Genomic DNA, 20,928 nt, shown 5'->3' with positions numbered 1-20,928 from the left:
GGGTTCATTGTGGTGTAAATGAGATTCCTTTCTCACTTTGTTTGTAATTCCAGCAGGGAAAGCTGCAGCAAAGATTTTATTTGACTTGATTTTTTAGACAAGGCTTATTTATATATCTGCTCTACTGTCTTTACCTTTCTTAGTTTGAAAGGCCTTTTTCCACAGCTGAGATGATTTCCTTGTTTCACAGTCTTTTTATAATTGCATATCAGGCTACCAAAAGCAATTTTTCCTCTTTTTATTTTCTTGCAAATATCTCCTGGTCTAGAAGGGATTGATGCTCTGAGTTCTTACCTTTTCTGCCTGTGAGGTTCATTCTGAGTCTTCAGGGAAATGTTTTTCCCATGAGGTTTTGGTATTACTGTAAGGAGTGATGTTGCATCCTGAATGGATGTCAGTCGCAGCATAAACTGAGGCTAAGACCTCAGACCTATAACCCTACATCAAGCTGCATTAGCATCTCCATCTTTAAATTTTAGCCAATGTTAACGTAAATTTAAAAAAGTTGCAGTTGTAAGACTTATGCCAGAGAAAGGATTAAACTTTTACATTCATTCTGTGTTTCTTGTAAAGTATCAATTATCAAAAAGTAAAAATACTGATGAATATGAAATTAAGTGCTTTATGCAAAATGTCTTTATAGTACTGATAATTTTAAACAATTCTCTTGAAAAGTCTCAAAAAGGCTTGTGATAAAAGCTTATGAATTAAACATGACTTCTGCTGGAGCGAACAAGCAAGTTTTTGAATTACATTAAAATTAAAGTCATGATGATTTTTTGATTTTGCTGAAGTACTTAAGTCTAGAATTATATACTGTTGCCAATATCTTAAAACTACACAAAGCTAAACCAAATGCCTATTCTTTTGTGGAAGAAGGAATAGGGGACCATTTTTTCTTGGTTTTGTATAAACTAGCTTCTGACAACTTTTAGGATATTCTATGTGGCCCTTCTAAATAAATCATAAACCAACTATTTATGAAAGAAATTTTCCAAGTCCATGTAAGTAAGGCAAAATTTAAAATACTGCTGTATTGGGAATGAAGGTATCAAACAGGATATTATCTATGTAAATTTGAAAACTAATTTCCATTTTTCTTCTGGTCTGATTTGTGTAATTGTCTTATTAATAGTGTCTAGGATTTGCTTAAAAGAACACTTGTCTTTGGTGATTTGGATTACTGATGGAAAGGAAGAGTTTTCTTCTTAATGTTGCACAATCACCCTCCACTTTTTTGTCTCATCCTTCTTTTCTCAGATTGTTATCGTGGCAATGGCAAGAGTTACATGGGGAATCTGTCCAAGACAAGATTTGGGCTAACTTGCTCCACATGGGACAAAAATATTGAAGACTTACGTAGGTGTGTACATATGAAACAGAAAGAGATGGTTCAGTGAGTCCTGAATAAATACTGCCTCCAGATGGCAACTCTTTTTCATCTGCATTGATTCTAAAGTAGCCCCTTATGTCCTGGAGCTTTTAATATCTTTGTTTTCCTAACCTTTTTTTTTTTTCCTTTTCTTTGTGTTTAAATATATTGCACAACATGACTTTTTTCCAGGCTAACCAGTAATTGCAGGCTTTGAGATGTCTCTTAGTGTTTAGTTTACTGGCCTATTTTACCCTATCCTTGTCCTTGAAAGTTTGCTATAATGAGTTGATATCAGAAATAAGAGGAAATTGTTGTCTCATCAGCCTCATCTCATTGCTCATGCTGCTTCAAGGAGGAGATTGGACTTGAATCCACCTAATGTCCCTTGCAGCCTGAAATTGACTCTTTAGTCTACAATCTAGTGACACTGACTTCAAATGCCAATTAAAAGCCCTGCAATGTCTGTAGTTTATCATTACTTTGGCTTCATATTCAAGTAGTAGAAATGGCAAATTAATTTATTTGTTGAAGTAAAATGAACTATCAGGACTACATATAACATGAGGGATTCATAAAATGTTTTGCTGTGTATGAGATATCACACACACTGTAGTATGTGTCTGTGATGAAAATAGTTTCTCCTTCATTTTCCTTTAGTTTCTCAAGCTGATGCAAATGTGCCAATATTAGCTTTGATATTTGCTGTAGAGCCACAGTGCTGAGCATACAAGCCATTGTCCTTTGGAAGGACTGTGTAGGTCAGGAAGTCAGCCTTTGGGGAAGCTGAATTGCAAAAGGCAGACTTCAGTGGCCCTGTCTGGTATCATCAGCTGGACTATATGTGTTTCTTCCCACAGATGGGGACAGAGAGGATGCATATCCAGTGTGCTGCCCAGGGAAGGGAAGCAGAGGTTTAAGCTCATGCTGTCTGAGAAGCATGATAAGTCCTAGTTTGCTGTAACTGAGGCAGTATAAACCTACTGGATGCTTGATGCAATGGCATTCATCTAATAGAGCACAGATCAGCCTTTCTTTTCTTACTCCCACCCATTTTCCGTCTGGGAAGTTCTTTGAGGGGTTATCTGTCTCACTCTACCAGTTTCTCAGGTTATGGTTGTTCTAGAGGCAGCATGAGTGGTTGGTTATGAACTGAAGGAGAAGTACAGCTGTAACTAAAGAAGCCTGTATCCTTGTATCTGACAAGCCAGAAATAAACTTCTTCTGCTTCAGATTTTGGCCTCAAAATTTCACCTCTACAGTGCTTCACGTAGGCTTGCAGCTTAGGTGACCTATCACTGTGGTTTGTCTGAGCCATTCATCTTTCTCATGGCCTGCTGCTCTTCCTTGCTTGCTTTCTTAGTTTGTCTTTCTTTTGCCTTTGATTCAGCTTTGTAGATTCTATGCACCCTTGTGCTGTTAACCTGCAGGAGATTGAACCTGTGCTACCCAAAGGAGGAAGGCATCACAGGCACTCTTCTAATCAGTATAATGATCCCTCCTGAGGGTATCTAGAGATTTTAGCTTCAGTAGGAGATCTAGAAGCCTCCCAGCTTTCCAGTGGACACAGTGCTTAAAAAACAGAGGAAAGTTGGACCCAGATCCAGAAAATATTTGGGTCTCATCTTCCCTTTGATTTCAACCAGCCCTAAACCCTGACCTGTAGGCTTCTCAATCAGCTAATAATACAATGTGGAGCAAAGCAACATTTAACCTTTGAAAATGTGGGCTATAGTATAAAGCTTTTCAACACTTTGAATTTTTTTTTTCCCTGTAGGCATATACAAATATTCAGAGAACCAGATGTTAGTAAACTGAAGAAAAACTATTGCCGCAATCCAGATGATGATTTTCACGGTCCCTGGTGTTACACAGATGATCCTCTTGTGCCCTGGGATTACTGCCCTATTTCTCGATGTGAGTACTTGGCACGCTGCTGGCACTGTCAGCTGTGCAGTCCCAGGGAAGCCACGGTGTCACAGGCCTGTGCACACCTTCCTATTGTCACTTGTGGCTGCAAAAATGTGTGATTCTATCAAGAATCAATTGTGCGTGACTGAGAAGGAGCAGACAGAAGCTGCTTGTGCAATATATGAACAAGGGGTTCTTTTCCTTGACCAGCTTGGAAATTTCAAGACTTATTTATGCAGCAGGAGCACAAAGGGGCTATTACAGATGGTCAAACATTTTCCAACAGATCTAGCTATTGAATGAGGGCAGGATGGAGACAAAGAATTGTCTAGCGGTCATAATGCTGGCTGTGGCCTCAAGAAACCCAGGCAGAGTTATCTTCTGGGCTACAGGCTTCAGAGACTCTTTGTGTGATCTGTCTTTGCAATGTTAGGATACCTCACTATATATATGCTGAAGTGTGTATGTGCTATAGAGATTAGATTCTGCTTTTGGATGTTTATGGGATGATTTAACTCCTGGCAAGAATTAGGAAAACCATGCCTCCAGAGTTGAATGTTTAAATCTAAATAGCTTAAATAAACAGAATTAAGAATCCTAGGGAATTCAGCAATAAACTGATGACAAGTAGAAAAAGATAGTTTTATGCTGAAAAATGTGCAATTCACATTTATGTTCAAAATCTTTCTCTTCAACTCTTATTTCTAAGTTATTCTGCAGTATGTCCTGGGAGAGCACTTAAATGGTAAATCAGGCTTTTGAATGCATGTCTGTGATCTCCAGAGGTTAAGGATAATGTTACACTCATTCCTAGAGGCAATCTACTGCATTTCCTCACAGCCTGAACTCCAGCAGCTCTAAAAAGTGGTATTTGAAGTCTCAGGTGATATTTTGGCATCTATGTGAAGTGTAAACAAAACTGTGAAAAAGGTTATTTGTGTCAATATAAATGAAGAATAGCTGAAGAAATATACTTTTTATTCACTCATTCTGAGTTCATTATTTGGATCTATGAATTCCTAAGATGTACTCTCAGCAAACATTTTTAGGGCCCCCAGAACTGGTGAGTAATACATTTCTGCAAACACCAGAGTGGGAATATGCCAGTTTAATAATTGTAACTCATATGGACTAGTGTTACAGTACTGTATAAATACATATGCACATACATACAGTTATACATAGAAAATACGTATGTGTGCACACCTATGCATACATCTGTACACACACATTTGTGCATATGTGTGTACATGCACGTAGAAATTTCACTATGGATATAACAGCATCTGTATATATGAATGTACCTCTGTTTGTGTGGTGTATCTATATATTCACACATATATTTTCTTAATGATGGAAATCTATCTGGATGAGACTGTTTAAATTTTCCTTGGGCAAGTTTTCAGCAGCTACCCCTGTACCTCTAGTTCATAATGCTGGGTCACTCTGTACGTGTCACTGAAGGTAAATATTTAGAAACAAGTTTAAGCAAACTTATTGTAACTGTTTTTTAATTGGAATATATGGACGTACTGAACCAGATTTTGGGGATCATGTTTTGATAAGAGTAAGTTTTTGCTGATGGGAACCTCAAATGTCTTTCAAGGTTTTTTAAGGAATTGAAAATTTCTTTCAGTTTTCTTTGGATTTAATCACATGACTTCTATAGTTCCTAAAAGCTTATATAAAAGTGATAACTTCATTTTTCAGCATTTGCTTGTTTGAATGAAACATGTAAATTGAACATGATAGGCAGCCTGATGTCTCCAGGATTCAGCCAAGAAGAAAAATGCTTGACATCCCTGCTCCAAAATGTTTCTTTCTTATTTCATTCTGTCGGAATGAAATTCTGCCCCCTTGTTAAGCGTTGCCGAATACTACTTTTGCAGTGTACTGAAGAAATCATTGAAGTTTAAAACTTTGTGAACCATTAAACTTAACAATATGTCATTTGCTGTTGAAATGTAGTAAATTTTTAAATGTATTTTAATTTTGTATTATGACTATCTTGTGTGTCTGTCTAGGTGAAGGTGATACAACTCCTACTACAACCACCGTGGATGGTAAGTTTGTGTATGAACTGTGCAGTGCATGACTATCCTCTAAATCTAGACATTTCTTTCCAATTGGGAAACCAAATAAAGATTAGTAAAGTTATAAAAAACCCACCATACAAACTGAGCAAAATTAATTTTACAAGAGAAAAATGGGGAATAGCTTTGTTATATTTCTTTATCTGTTCTCACTGTCATGTCTTGCCAGTAGTGAGATTTGGTAATGAGCTTCAATGTTTGCTCTTTAACTATGTAAATCTCAAAAATCTATTTAAATTTATGTATTTCATATTCCCTATGGATATTTAAATAGACCTACTCAGCTTCACTGAAGTAGTTTTGATGGCCTAGAAAGATATTTCACTAGCAAAGGAAAGTTAATACATAATAAATATTGACCTTCTTGTGGTCCTTATGTGCAACTGTGCAGGTTTCCTACTGCTTTTAGTAAAATGTCATCTCTGGACCTGCTTTCAGATACTGCCATTCCTTGTGCCTCAACAAAACATTTGAGAGTTGTAAATGGAATCCCAACACAAACTAACGAAGGATGGGTGGTTAGTTTGACGTACAGGTAAATATCACTTTGATTAGAAGGGCAATGCAACTACTAGGATATTTGTTTTAGAACTGTAGAAAATGTTGACCATAATAACAATAAAAGAATATTTATACATTGCAGTTAAGTTCTGTAAAAGCAGAAAATTATCATTCCTCTGATGTCAGGTGATGCCGTAGTATTCACTCTGCTGGTAAAATGCTTTATATGTTCATTATAGCTAACGTATACACATGAACCTGCAAAGTATTCATAGTCTTCTGTTCTTCCATTTAACTACTGCAAACCTTTTCATAACATTGGCTTCACATTCAGCATGTGAAGAATTCAGATTGATAGAACTGAATTTCAGATCAATATTTTCACTTTGATGGCAAAGCATTTATTTGTGAAGCATAGGATTCAGGATTTATCCCTGTGTCAAAGAAAGCTGTCCCCTATGACATGGCATGGAATTAAAATTTATTTGGTATTAAAAAAATAAGTAAGTAGGAGCTATAAGGAAATCCTTTTCATTCTGTAAAACAAGATCCGAACATGTACAACTTTTGTATAACACATGTATTATATTATGGCAGATCTTTGCTGCTGTGTAAAAGCCAGAACACAGAATGGCTGTTTCCTATGCTCTTTTCTCTGGTTCATAACTCATCAGCTGCAAGTGTGAATCAATAATTTATAACAGGATATATCTCATGCATCAGCCCTGCTTCTTCTATCATGAAAAATAAAAGTTAAAAAAAAATCCTTTGTCTGCTGGCCCAGACTAAAGGGAAGCTCAATTCTATTAGCTTATGATTCATCATCTCATTTAAAACTATGCTGTAAAAGAGGTATTAAATGAAAAATATAAGTAAAGGAAAAGAAAAAATACATTCTCTAAATGTATTCTTATCCCTGTAACCTTGGTATTGTATGAGATCCATCAGATCAAAACCTTTTTGGGAGTGTATTGGATGGTTCAGAAAGACATTCCTAGAGGAAGATCACTATATTCCTTGACCAAATAACCAGATTTTTCCCTGGAAAAGTTAATCTTTGCACTGTTTTCAAAGTAGCCTTGATATTTGATGAACTTTTAGGCAGGCAAGGTGAATTACATCTGGGTGTCTAAAATTGAAATAGCTCTTGTTAGGGTAGTTGAACCTGGATTTTCTGCTATGCAATAAAATTCCATGAAACATGAGTGCAGATCCTTTTATGAATAAGGGATTCCTGGAATACTCCAGCAGCAAAATCTATCTTGAAATATTACACGTGGGCATAAAAATGTAGTTTTATTTTGTATTATAACCAAGGAAGCAAATAGAATATTGTCTGTAACAAAATCTTAATGACATCTGATCTTTCTGCAAGAAAGCCTAACTGTAAACTCCAAAATGGAATTGCTGTGACTGAATGATGAATGCCCAGGGAAACTTAGAAGTAATTCATATTTGGTAAACAAAGCCCATCTCTAAATCTTAAATTTATCCATGAAATTTTTGTGTATATCCAATTCAGATTCTGTAATCAAATGTATTTAAGTGTATTTAAATGGATTTCATCTGCTTCATGGAACCAGCTCTAAATTTGCCCCATATTTAAGTGAAGAATTAACCTTTCTATGTATCCCAATGAATCTTCTAACACAGATGATGAAAGTCTGTATTAAACAATAATAATGCAAACTTAACGTGGAAGAAGATATCTATACTCCTGATTGTGATATTTTTATAATAAAATAAGCTAGCACCTACATTTTGGAAGACTCCAGCCTTTTGGACCAGATATTTCGCTCCTCAACCAAAATATGATTAAAAAAAAAGTCAAAGCTCTGTGTTATCCTGCTGTCTGTGAACTCCATATATAGTCTGGTATCCATCCAGTAGTTCTTTGCAAAGCTTTGAACATTTGTGTGATTTGAATTTATAAATTGTGAGATTTTAAGCTTTTCCCAAATTGCTGACAATTCTGATTCACTTTCCAAAGAGCTACAGAAAATAAATGTGATTTTGGAGGCACAGAGAAGGAAACTAATTAATCAACATTCCACAGTAATTTTTTTTTTACTGTCATGCTTAATTGCTTTAATTTTACTTGATATATTATGCTTCAGGTTTTCTATAATCACATGTAGGATGTCATACACTGCAGATTGTTTCCAACTGAAGTATGTGGGGACACAAATCTCCTAGGGTTTGTAATCAAATAGGAACTCTGCACCTTGAGGTCAATGCTTTGAATAATACTTACATGAATAATGACCAGAAGTTGTTTACATCTGGTGGCAGTCTGGGGACTTGCTTGAAAGTTTCAATCCAGTTTCAATCAGTTACAAAGAATTGCCCCCCCCCCTTTTTTAATTTTTTTAATTTTAAATTAGGTGTCTTATTACAAATTCAGCTTTGAAACCACTAAATGGACTGAGCAACTGAATTTGTCTTTCTTTCTTGTTTTTTGCACATTGGAGTAAAGCTCTGCAAAGTCATGTTACTGTAAGTGTTGAAACTTTGGAGCAAAGGGACAGAGACAAGTTTTTGAATGCTGTTAGTCTGTCACTTTTCACCAGCAAATGTGTGGGAACAAAACATTCTTTTAACTTTTTGATTATGTAGAAACTAATATTAGTGGGATTTATTTTTTTTTAATCTTTTTCCTTTTCTTTTTTTCCTCCAGGAATAAGCATATCTGTGGTGGTACTTTGATAAAAGAAGAGTGGGTTCTTACAGCAAGGCAGTGTTTCCCTTCTCGGTACAGTAGTCTGGAACTTTGCAATATTAAATCCATCTATTTTCAGGAACTTATCAGCACGATGCTTCTTCAACTTGAATGCAGCAGTTTTTCCTCCTGTTTGGCTTTAACACTGCTTTTCTGATATAAAAGGCCTGTGGGACCTTGCTATTTTCTGCTATTATTGCTGTAAATCTAAATAGTCCTGGCTATTTTACATAGAAGCATAAATAGATTTTCCAAGTGTCATGGTTAGACAATTGCCTTTTTATGAGAATAATCTCTTGCTTCTGCTTAACTGGACAAAATAAAATAGAAAACTTGGGTAAAACTAAAAAAGTTCAAAGGTTCATACTGTCCAAGGATTTAAATGTTTGGATACTGTTATGAAAAAAAAAAAAAAAGATTTTAGTAACAGTTAAAGATAAAATTATGTAATGGATTCAGGCCAAAACCTTACATCCAAGCATGTTGATTTTGGAATAGCAGTTGGCAGCATGAAGCCATTTCTGCTAAGGAGCATTAGTTAAGATCTTCCAGCATAATCATATTAAGCAGAGTTTTTCTGTTATTTTATTATGCAGTCAGCAAAATCATAACCAAATTTGCCTCATTTAGGTACAAAGATCTGAAAGACTACAAAGCCTGGCTTGGAGTCCATAATATCAAAGGAAAGGGAGAGGAGAAGCGCAAACAAGTGCGGAACATCTCCCAGTTGGTATATGGCCCTGCAGGGTCAGATTTGGTCTTACTGAAACTCAGCAGGTTAGTAGCTGTTATTGTGAATTTACATCTCTTCACTTTCATCTGCTGGGTGAGATTCTTCCTAAATGAGATTTGCAAGTTCACTGCTCTACTATCTCCAGTACTACAGTTGCTGTCTCCATAGGGTGAACTTCCAACTGAAAGAAATTTTATTTGATACATGCAGAAATGCAGGTACATCAATGTTGCTCAGAAAACAGATGTCACTCCTGTGAAATCATACCTACATTATTCTTCCTGTTAACCTTGTTTAGGTTTGTTGGGAGATTTCAAGAAAACCCACTAAGTGCCCACATGGACTAGGATATGGTTTTAATTTATAGAATAAGCACCAGATTGTAGCTGAGATCTTTGTGTATATACAAGCTTTCAAAATTTCTCCATATGAATAAACCTATATATCCAAATGAAATGCCATCACTGCTTACTTTTAAGATTAAAACCCAAGTTAAATAGCATAAAAGTGGTGACAGCATTTCAAGAATTTTTTGACAGTTGGCAGCTGTAGTACAAAAAATAGGTAGAAGAATCCATCATATTCTTCAGAAACAGAAAATGAAAGGAAAAGAATTGGCACAGTTTTAAATTGCTGTGGTCTATAATAGACTTAATGTAATTTTAAAAACCCAGTTCAGAAGGTTAAGTAAAATCCATTATATCTATTTACTTTTTTCTTCATTTCAGACCTGCTATATTGACAAATTTTGTAGAAATAATCCGCTTGCCCATTTCTGGATGTACCATTCCAGAGAAGACCAGCTGCAGTGTTTATGGATGGGGATACACTGGATGTAAGAAACTATTTTTAAAAACTAAATGAATACGTTGACAACTTACTTCCTCTTGTCATTATAGGTGAGGCTGCGGGTATGGCCTGATGCCACGGTTGTCCAAAACTTCTTGTTAAAAAATAGAGTTGTTTTTTTTTCTAATTTTGTAAATCTTTGAGCCTTTTATCCAACTTAATTTAACATGAAATATTTTCCACTAGTCTCTCCTTATTTGTTGTTATTTCAGGGACAGGCAAAATAATTCAAACATTTCGAGGAGTGAATTAGAGAAAAATACCAATCTACATGTTAAAGAAAAAATAGTAAAATTTCTCTGCAGAAACAGTTAGTTAACAGGGTTTTTTGACAAATCTTTGTTCATCTACGTGAGTAGTCTCTTTCTGTAATCCAAAGCAGGGCCATGTGGAAAAACTAATACAGAAACATGTAATCAAAGACTTTATTAATATAACAATAACAGCGAACTAGGCATGCACAGGCAACCCTAAGTCTGGCATTTCCTAACTTTTGAGTACTTGACTTTGCAACCTTTCTAATGTTTATTAAACACAGTTTTGTGTGAAGAAAATACAAATATGTGGGAGAACAGACATTTATTTAGTCTAGTAAATGCTATATCTGGCTAATTATGTGTTGATAAAAAGTTAATAGCTGCCAGTTGACAATAATTACTCCAATATTTACTGCGCTCAAATGTTGTTTTGCCACAGACCCTGAGTAAGCAGCAGCAATACACTCACACTGTCCTGGAAGCAGAGCAGAAGCTAGGCTGGAATTCTGAGGCTGTCTTCCTTGTAGCCACTACTCTGCCATTTCTTTGTGGGTGGCAATTAATCTGTACCAGCCCTCTCCCAAATGACTGCCTTTGATGTTCCCAACATGTCCATATTAGCCATCCTCTAGGGGCATTGGCTGTCTGGGGGACAGGGACATCAGGCTGGAGCACAGCACAGCATCACAGGAAAGCTTAGCTTAAGAGAACTGATAGGGAATTTGCAATGTTGTGGAGTTATGTAATACAGTAAATACATAACATCTGTCATCCAAGGACTTTGTACTATATTTTTTGCACTACTTTATATAATCCTCACAGAATCCCGGTCAGGAAGAAGTGTTACATCCATTTTTTTTTAAGAAAACAGGATTATAAGTCAGTGGAGGGCAAGCTTGGCATTTTTTTTTGGATGGCTGTGCAGAGAACGGGCAGGTCCAGACCCTTTATTTATCTTTGCAGCTTGTACAGGCTTGTCTTTCGACATGTAGAACAAGAGTAAGCTCCACAGGGCTCCTGCTTCCTGACCTTCACACTGATGAATGGAGATTGCACAAGTCTGTGGCTCTGCCCTTGCAGGCACAAAGTCATTCAGGGTAGCTGAGCCAGCACAGATTGAGAAAAACTCCACTCTGCTACAGTATTTTTCAAGTCACACATCCTTCCCTAGGCCATGGCAGGCACTGTTACACATTAACTCATGTTTAAGGCAGGGAGCAGAATCCTCCCTCCACTGATGGGAGTGATAACATTTTCAGGCTCTTTTTCTGATTTCTTTGATGACTGGGCAATTTGGTGGTGAGCTGTAGAGTAAGCCCAGTTACAAAGCCCTTTATTCTAGTACTAAAAAACTTATCCAGATATTCTCAGAGAACTAAACAGACTTGAAAACCAAACAAATGTCTGGTAAAGCCCATTTTCAGAAAATAAAAGAAATCCGAAATAAAAAAGCAGGATAACAGTGGGGATAGACAAAAACGTGAGTTTTGGAGAGAAAGTACAATAACTGAAATTACATGAATAAGTTTATGTGGACTGTGTCTTGAAATACTTTCTTTCCCTTAAAATACAATAAAAATTTTATTTTCTTTTTAATTGTAGTAGCTAACTATGATGGCCTTCTCCAAGCAGCAAACCTGTTTATTTTGGGAAACGAGAAATGCAACCAATATCTCAAAGGAAAGATTACTGTGAATGAGTCTGAAATCTGTGCTGTGGCTGAAACCGCAGGTGCTGGGCCTTGTGAGGTAAATATTGCACTTCCTAATACATTTTGAGGACCCTGGCTATTTCTTTCCCAAAAAAAATAAATTACTGGAGGTTTTTAAACTTATTCTCATTGCGCTTAACTTTTGCGTTGGAAAATGATTTGTGTTACAAATCTTCTGTTTTATGTCAGAGTGCAGAAATTACTTCAATTTCGCTGTGCTACCACACCATTGAAAGATTTCCAGGAATCTTATATATACTCATACACTAAAACACCTTCACTAGACTGAGGCAAACCTGTGTTCTGTACACTAAGGACAAAGGTGGGCTCTGTGGTAGCAGTAGCTGTGTGTTTTGATTGAGTAGAAATCAAAGACTGGAGCAAATTTACATCCTTATTTAGATGAGGCATTGCAAGCAAAATACATAACAGTCAGTACTCAACAGAGGTGATAAAGTTATGAGGAAGGAGAAAGATCCAGAAATGTACTGAGGTTTTTATGAGTCAGAAGGCTTGAGCATTTTGCTCTTCTGAGCCTGAGCAACATATTGATGAGGACAGGAGAACTACTTCAGTGATCAAGTTTGGTACAGTTGGTTGGTACAGTTGTTTTGCTTAGCACTACTTTTGATGATGGAGAAAAGACATCTGAGGAGAAAAGCTGTAAATAATTTATTACAGGAAGATAAATATTTTTTGATGGAAAATCTGACTGCAGATATCTAGAAAGAGGGAAGTCATGAACATTATTAAGTATTTATTATCTGAAATAGGATTGTTGATTTCCTAATACCAATGTTAACTGTGTAATAAAATTTTCCCCACCCAAGGGTACTACCAAACCATGGGGAAAAGAGGTCATCTTCATAAAGCTGAGTCCTCTTCCATTTGTTATTAATAATCTATGGGATCATTTTTTGTTCCAAAGTATTTCTTCAAAATAAAATGTTTAATTGTAAATGAGGTCTTAGACTTGTCAAGACTTATAAATGAAACATCTGCATGGGAGTCTGCTGGGGATCCTGCACTTTGTTTTCCCCTGCAAGAAGAAATGGAATGAATTAATATTAGCAATCAGTCTTAATCACTGAGCAGTTTCCTGCTCCTTAAGTTCTCCTTTGAAGCTACTTTCCTCAGCAGAGAACAGGCAGAGGAACAAAATCAGATTGGCAGGTGAAACTCCACTCCTGAAAGTGTTTTATGAGCAGCTCTCATGGCTCTGGCATAGTTCATTGTTCATGTGGGAACTAGTCTGCCATCAGTCAGAAAAAATCCCAAACCAAATAAAGGTCAAGCATTGTTGTTTCTCTGGTGATCCAGAGAAAATGCAATGCTAATTGTCAGCTTTGCTTTTTTTAAAAAATAATTCACTGTCTGATATAAGAATTTGCTGTCTAGTTTTGCAGCAAGTTTCCAGGGTCCAGTCTACCTTTAGCCTTGGTAGAAGCTGCAGCATCTGTGTTCGAGTCCCAGATCTGTGTGATTGTATCTAACTCTGATCTCAGTGGGTCACACTCCAAATTTTCATGTAATTCATAAACTACTGTATAGGTGTCTCGTTCATTCAAAATAACAAAAAAAAAAAAAAATTTTAACAAGTTATGTCTCAAAATAGTGCTTAAAAAAGTATTACCTTTTATCATGCTTTTTATTCCTTCTGCCTATTAGTACATACAGATTCTCATCCTAGGGCCTTGCAAGATGATTGAAAGAAATATACTAACCTGACTTTGTCAATATGTTTGACGCAAAGCCTGTCATTATAACAAAAATGTTTATCTGTCAACTCACATTTAGCTCATCTGGTTTATATTCACATAAAAAATATTAGGCTTGCAGGTAGCTGAAAGAGGTGAATAAAATCTGGTGGTCTGAAGTCATTAGAATGACATGTAAAGATGGATCACAGAGCTTAATTTGCACAGAAGGAACAAAAGGTCAGAGGCCAACTCTGACATTGTTTGTCATAAGTTCTGGTTATGAAAAAAAAAGATATTGTAACTTGGTTTATGTCCTGTGGCAAGAACACTATTGCTTAGTGCATCTTGCCATCCCCAAAAGAAACCATTCAGTAGCAGGCAGGTGGGAGCTGTGTCTTGGAGCATTTTGAGAAGTGACACTCATGCTGTTTATTTTTTTCCCAGCGAGATTATGGTGGTCCTTTGGTTTGTGAACAAAACAGGCTGAAGATTGTAATTGGTGTCATTGTTCCTGGCCGTGGATGTGCCATTCGAAATCGTCCTGGGATTTTTGTTCGGGTCTCATATTATTCCCGGTGGATTCACAAGATTATGATGACCTACAGAAAACCCTGAAAAAGTCAACAACTCCCACTGAAAGATTCTGGACAGCCTGTAATTAATGTGTAATGTAAAGAACGACAATTTTTTAAGTACTTGATAGTCAAGTTTCTTGAGCTTCTTTTAATATTTATGGGTGTTTTTGGTGTTTTTGTCTATCAGTGTTGTTTTATAAATGTTGGAGTGACTTACAGTATATGCAAGTATGGTGACATATCTCCTGAAGATACTTGAATGGATAAACAATTTTGCAAAGACATTACTGGATGATAAATGGTTTTGTAGAAATAGATCATATGACCTCCTTGATGCTGCTCTTCAGATTATCTTAGGAGAAACAAGTTATAGTTCTACTTAACACATCTTATTCTTTCTATGAGCCATATATTTCTCTTCATATATAACAAAAGCGCTACTGAGAAATATATGCGTCTGTCAGGACAGCATTTATGATCATATTTCTCTTTCCCCCTTATAAGAGGTCAAAGATTTCAGTACTTTATAAAAAAATAATATCTTTAGTAAGCAATCTTTTCATTTTTGATGGATTTTGACAAACCTGCCATAAGCAGAGTTCTCGTAGAAGTCACTACCACTTTCTTTTACACAATGCTTACAGACTCCAGTTCTGCACTTGGTTCCTTCACTGTATATATGGTCCTCTAACAGATATCTCAAACCCCATTTTGGTTAGCAAACTCTTGATCATTCCTTTACAATCTTACCGAGAAATAACTGTGGATTTGCAATGCTAAAGACAGCATCTCATACAGTTTGAAAAAGTAATCCTGAGTAGCTATTGGAAGACTTTGGGCATTGAAAGAAATTTAAATCAAATATGCCCAAATCTTTCTAAACAGACAAGTATTTAAAGTTTGGTTGGTTCTAGTTATTTTATGGAACTCTGCATTTACAGCAAGAAAAAGAACAGTTGAATCTAGCGCCTGGCTGAGAGACTTAAGACTGGGAAAAGTAAGTTATACGTTAATAGTTTTTCAGAGCCATGAGAACTTTAATAAAACCTTAACTAGATTTGGAAAAAAGTCTATCTTTTGTATAATTCACTTCAATATAATAAAACAATTGCAGAGATTGATATGATCTTGTATTTAATATGGACAACATCACCAACAGTTTAGTTGCTTGTTTCCTGTCTATGTATGGGACAATCATTTTCCTTTTTGCTGATAGGGAAAGGGAACACAAAATCATCATCTATGAAAAGTGCTTGTTCTTCTGTAGGCATTTAGTTTTATGTCTGGAAATTTTGTACAAATATGTTGGTATAGGTGGCACTGATTACCATTTAATTTCTGGAAAATTGATATGACATATATCCAATGTTAGTTTTACTACTGTACATGTAATGGCATAAATAACAGCACTGTTGCTTCACTTGTGACTGTGTAAATTGTAAATGTTTCCAGTAGTGTTTGGTCTGTGTGTCATATGTAACTGCAGAGCCACGAATCTGGCCCCGTGGTGTGGATATTTCATCCAAAAGGACATTTCATGCAGAAGATGCAGGGTTGAATTCTGCCCTGTCAGAAAGCAACCACTTCAGGGGAGATGTCATGGGAGACAGGCCTCGTCTTGGCTCACCAAATTTTCTTCAGCAGTGCACTTTGACTTCAGTGGGACTCAGTATGCTTACATCTGGTGAGCTGGGATGAGTTTCAGCCTGTGCTTAAGAGGCTTGGCTCGCTGAGATTTGTGTCACATTTCCAGCGGATTCTACTGGCACATAGGGCAAAGTGTTTCAGCAAGCAGAGCTTCTGAAGTTCCTCCTGATGTAAATAATCTCTTTGGACAAGATGTGACTTCTCTGTGCAGCACATTCAAGGTTGTGGATGCTATGCAGACAGTCTGTCTCAATCTATTCTGGCCACCTCTGAAGGCTTCATGCTCCCTTTAGCCTCTCTTACTTACCAGGCCTAAAGAGGGCAGGATTTAGCCTATTGTATTTACACTTAATTATTGTCATGTAGGTGAAGAGTGTATTCGTACTAAGTATATACTGACCACATCTTATTGAAAGGATTACATTTTTAAGAAAGACTTTTAAAAAACTCCAAGTGAGTTTTGTTCTCAGCCACAAGTAGAATGTGGATAAAATATACAATTCCATGTTCACTCTTTGTATTCGAAGAACTGTCATGTGCTCACTGTATTATGTATTTGCAGGCATTTTGTTATGTCTATCTAAAAAATTTGAATCCTAAAATATTTTACTTATAAGCTTCTGCTGTGCAGAAGACTGTGATTTTTATATATATATATATATATATATATATCTCACACACACACACACACACATATATATGATAAAAAATACTGTTTTTTCTTAGACAACGTGTAAGGATTTTTACCTGTTTGTTCTGGGCAGTGCCTCAGTAAAATAAATTGTTCAGAGTTGATGCTCCAGAACTTAACAAGTTTGTATGCACTTGCTTACCAGGTATTTTTGCTCCCCCAATCTCAGAATGGAGGGCACCTGAGATCCTGAAGAGCAAGGGAAGAGAAGAATAATGATATGTGGTAATGAATCTGTACTTCATTTATTCCTGTGAATATTTCTTGTTGGTACCAATGGTACCGTACCAGGCAACTGTTATAACTACAGGACTCTCTTAAGAAAGGACACTCTATAGATATTTTTTCACTGTTCTAATATTTTTTTTCTCTCTGTTATAACAAGGGAACCTGATCTAGTGCCCATCTAAATGCTGAAAAGCCTCTAATTAACTTCACTAGGATCTGAATTTTACTTCATAGATGTGATTTTAATCAGATTAGAATAAAGGGTACAGAACTTAAATTCTTGTTAAGGACATTCTTAAACTCCATTTAATTTCATTCTCATTCTCTTTGCTGTAAAGAGAGTTAGTTTAACTTAATTACTATTTTCTTTGGGCATTAGAACTGGCTAACGCATCTTCATTTTATTAAAGAAAACATTTTTCCCTTAAAAACATTTTCCCCCTATCTCTTTTTCTCTCATAAACCTCATGACCCTCAGAAAAATGTAGCTCTCATTGGGAATGTACTGGTCTAGATTTTTGCTGCTACTGCTGAAATCTTCTTCTCTCATTTAAGATTAAAATTCTCTGAGGCATTCTGCAATCGCTTCCTGCAGGCAATGCCAATGTACTTGACAGAGCTACTCACTTGAGTTAGAGCTTTTCAGATGAGGGTCCAAATATATTTCTGGGGGTCAAAATCTACTCAGGCAAAATGTCCCTTGAATTCAGTGAATGAGATTGTCAAAAGAGCAGGGCCTAAGAGTTGTTCAGTGCTTTTCCACATGGATCCTTGTACACATTCTCAGCTCCAAGGCAACCTCAGCAGGAGTTGAGGCTTTGTCATCATCCTTCTGTAAAGCTGGTTGTAAACCAGTTGACCCCCATGGAGACTGTAGGAAGCCTATTAGGTTGGTTATTTAGCTTTGTCTCCTTACCAATTATTTTTTTCCTCCCTCATGTGCACTGGTATATTACTGTTTTTGAATGTTGGGGCTGCTGGCAGGAACTGACATGGCTTTTCACCCTAAAGTTTTCTGGTGTTCCTTTTCAAAAATACCCTTGGGCATTTATGTATGGTGTTTTCTTGCATGGGATCTAACTTCAGGGAGCTGCCTGTGGACTTCAGTGTATGATAAAAGAATTTTTTTTATTTAAGAGGGAAGAATAATGCTCCCATTAAGTACAACTTGATGAATGCCTAATGAAAAAGGAACACTCTGGTTATAACTTGTAATACAAATCTTCTGTAATTAACATGTTCATTAGTTAATAAAGTTGGTATTTTTGTAACCTTGTTTACTCTTATTATTCTTAATAAAGTATTTTATAAAAAACAACAAAACTTAATTAGCATTACATTTCTTATTGAAAGAACAAGGCCACAACCCCACTGCAAGTTTCCCAGTTCCAATTCCAGTGAGGGATTTTAATGTGCAAAGTAAGGAGGACTGGTGCTGTAAAGATCCTCTTGTGTCCAATTGCAGAATTGAAAATAAAATGAAAGAAAGAGCCAAATACATGGTGATCTTCTTGAGAGTTCCCAAGACCTTTCTAAATTATTTCTGCATTGAGAATGGTCTAAGCATATTACAGTGAGATATTAGCAGTGGAAAGGATGTTCTCAAGCTAAATATAAATATTTTCCTTGAAGTTTTAGTTCCTTAAAATTTTAGTATGAGAGGCTTGGAATTTTACTTACTTGAATAAATACACTTTACACTTCTGGAAAGGGCTCCCCTCTCAATATCACTTTGTACTGAGGTACAAAAAATGATGCAAAGGAGAGCAATAACTTGCAACAAACCTTGGTGCTGCTGCTGCTTATTACCACAACCAGCCAGCAGCTACCAGAAAAGGAAATAAGCAACACCCTTACTAACCCCACCAGATCAGTGCCAAGTATTGTCAAACTCCTGTAAAATCAGAGCATTCTGGTGAGTTCAAATAAGGGACAGTAATCTCATTACTTCTTTGTCGTTATTCAGCTAAAATTTCAAAGTTGTAAGCATTTCTGGTTGCACTGTGATTTCGATGATTTAAATATATATTTGCTCCAGCTATATCCACAGTGATTCATTTTTCAAATAGACTCATGTGCAGAGTGTTTGAAGTCAGATTCTGAGTTTTCCATGGCAAACATCACTTTTTTGTGTGTGTGTTTTTTCAAAAAGGGAGTTTTCTAATCAGTCCATAAAACCAATGGATTTTATCAGGAACTCCTGAAAGCACTGGGAAGCTTTCAGTAATTTCCACCATGCAGGAGTGCCTCCAAAGTTATTAAAAATCTGTAAATATTCCACATGTCAAAACAATACTTTGCTACAGTTTTACATTCAGCTTTCAGTATGTTCAGGTGACCTGTGTGTCTTCTGGGAACCGTGAGAATTAACTGCTTGTACAGAAATTTGCACCACAAAAATCTCTAATAGGATATTGCCTTCATATTATATTCTGTGGTGGCTTTATCTTTTGTAGCTGCAGGAACACTGTAATCTGCAGATGATCAATGATGGAAGCCCACATTGATGCTCACTGCTTGTGTTCTGCTCTGTGTTATTTAACAAGCCTCATGTAAACAGAGCAGGCCATTTAGCAGGGCTCGGCTGTGTATCTACTCTGCCTTCAAAAGCACCGATTTCTGGACAGCTACGTTCCAATAAAACCCACGTGCAATAAATAGGAAAGAAAACAGCTGGGAGGGAAAAGGCAGACCATAAAAAGGTTAATAACAAAATAAGCCCTAAAATAAAAAAGATTTTTTTTTTCATGTTGTCTCAGTTTTTATAACATAGGCTGTATGGTGTGAAAAGCTGCAGTAGAATAGCTTAATAGTTAAATCTACTTCACTTTGTTGAGAACACTTGGGAAGATGCAATGACTTCTCCATATGGTCACAGAAGATACAGGACAAGTTGTGCTTCTATGTCCAAAGTCCTGATCCTACTTGCATTGAAATCACTGTCAAAACACTATTTTAAAACATTATTTAGCCCAATCTAGAGCTAATAGATATGTCCCAAATCTTCCTTCAAAACCCCTCAGACTTTGTCTTGACATTGTTTCAGATCCTGTCTTGAAGAAGTGCTCAGGACGTGTTCCAGACTCTTAGTGAGTATCAGAGGGAGAAAATCTACATTTTATTTCAATGCTGAGCATCAAAGTTCAACTTCAGACTATCAAATTTGCTCAGAGACTGACTGAAGATGAGAATTGGTTAATTTTGTTACTATTCAGATATTGTTCATTAAATAATAATAGCAACAATAATTTTATCATTATAAATTATTAAGAAGAAGAGGAACAACAACAACAATCTTAAAACCCATGATGAATGCACTTGCTATTAATTTAGCTTTTATACAAAAAATAATAAACTCTTTAGGGAAAAACTCCCCACCAGAGCAAATAAATGTACCACTTCAGAGTCCAAGAGATGTCATTTACTTGAGATATCTCACATTTTATCTGTTGAAGCTAGTGCTGACCTCAATTGGAGTATTTAATGCATTCTACTGGAAGAAATATTGTGTAGAAGACAGTGCAATTCATAACAATTTATCAAAAATAAGGCAAGAAAGACAACATTAGAGGTATGCACTCGATTAAATGAGGCTAGTATAAAATACAAATAAGGATATAGTCCTTCTCTTCCACAGAGAGAAGTTTTGCCTTCAGCAAAATATGACTTTATAGTATTTAATTCAGTTCATATAATACTGACTAAAAAAAATCCAGATGGTTTTCTTTTCTTGAGGATTAATGTCAGCATTATACACACAATGAGCAAATATGCATTTACATCAACATTGCTGTTTCAAGCCATGTCAACAACAGTCTCGTGTCTTGGGCGTAAATATGCCATCTGCTGTTCAGCCTTGTGTTTAACAGGGCTCTCACTTCACAGAGCACTTACAAAACTGCCATCACAGAACTCCTTCTCCAATTTTTTAAATTTACTTT

At 36.2% G+C, this 20,928-nt stretch overlaps 1 protein-coding gene across 1 annotated transcript in view; it reads left to right on the top strand.

Moving 5' to 3' along the window:
- The window catches only part of HGF (hepatocyte growth factor), a 44,326-nt gene extending 27,700 nt beyond the window's left edge, over positions 1-16,626 (top strand). Inside the window, exons 10-18 of the mRNA XM_058805963.1 lie at positions 1,261-1,363; positions 3,150-3,289; positions 5,308-5,346; positions 5,815-5,911; positions 8,555-8,629; positions 9,227-9,373; positions 10,058-10,164; positions 12,038-12,183; positions 14,291-16,626. Coding sequence (XP_058661946.1) covers positions 1,261-1,363; positions 3,150-3,289; positions 5,308-5,346; positions 5,815-5,911; positions 8,555-8,629; positions 9,227-9,373; positions 10,058-10,164; positions 12,038-12,183; positions 14,291-14,461 — 1,025 coding nt within the window. The 3' untranslated portion in view covers positions 14,462-16,626. The remainder of the gene's footprint in view (positions 1-1,260; positions 1,364-3,149; positions 3,290-5,307; positions 5,347-5,814; positions 5,912-8,554; positions 8,630-9,226; positions 9,374-10,057; positions 10,165-12,037; positions 12,184-14,290) is intronic.
- The last annotated feature ends 4,302 nt before the right edge of the window (positions 16,627-20,928 follow it).

Source organism: Ammospiza caudacuta, chromosome 5 (assembly GCF_027887145.1).
Source record: "Ammospiza caudacuta isolate bAmmCau1 chromosome 5, bAmmCau1.pri, whole genome shotgun sequence".
NCBI classification, from domain to species: Eukaryota; Metazoa; Chordata; class Aves; order Passeriformes; family Passerellidae; genus Ammospiza; species Ammospiza caudacuta.
This window is presented reverse-complemented; position numbering and strand designations above follow the sequence as displayed.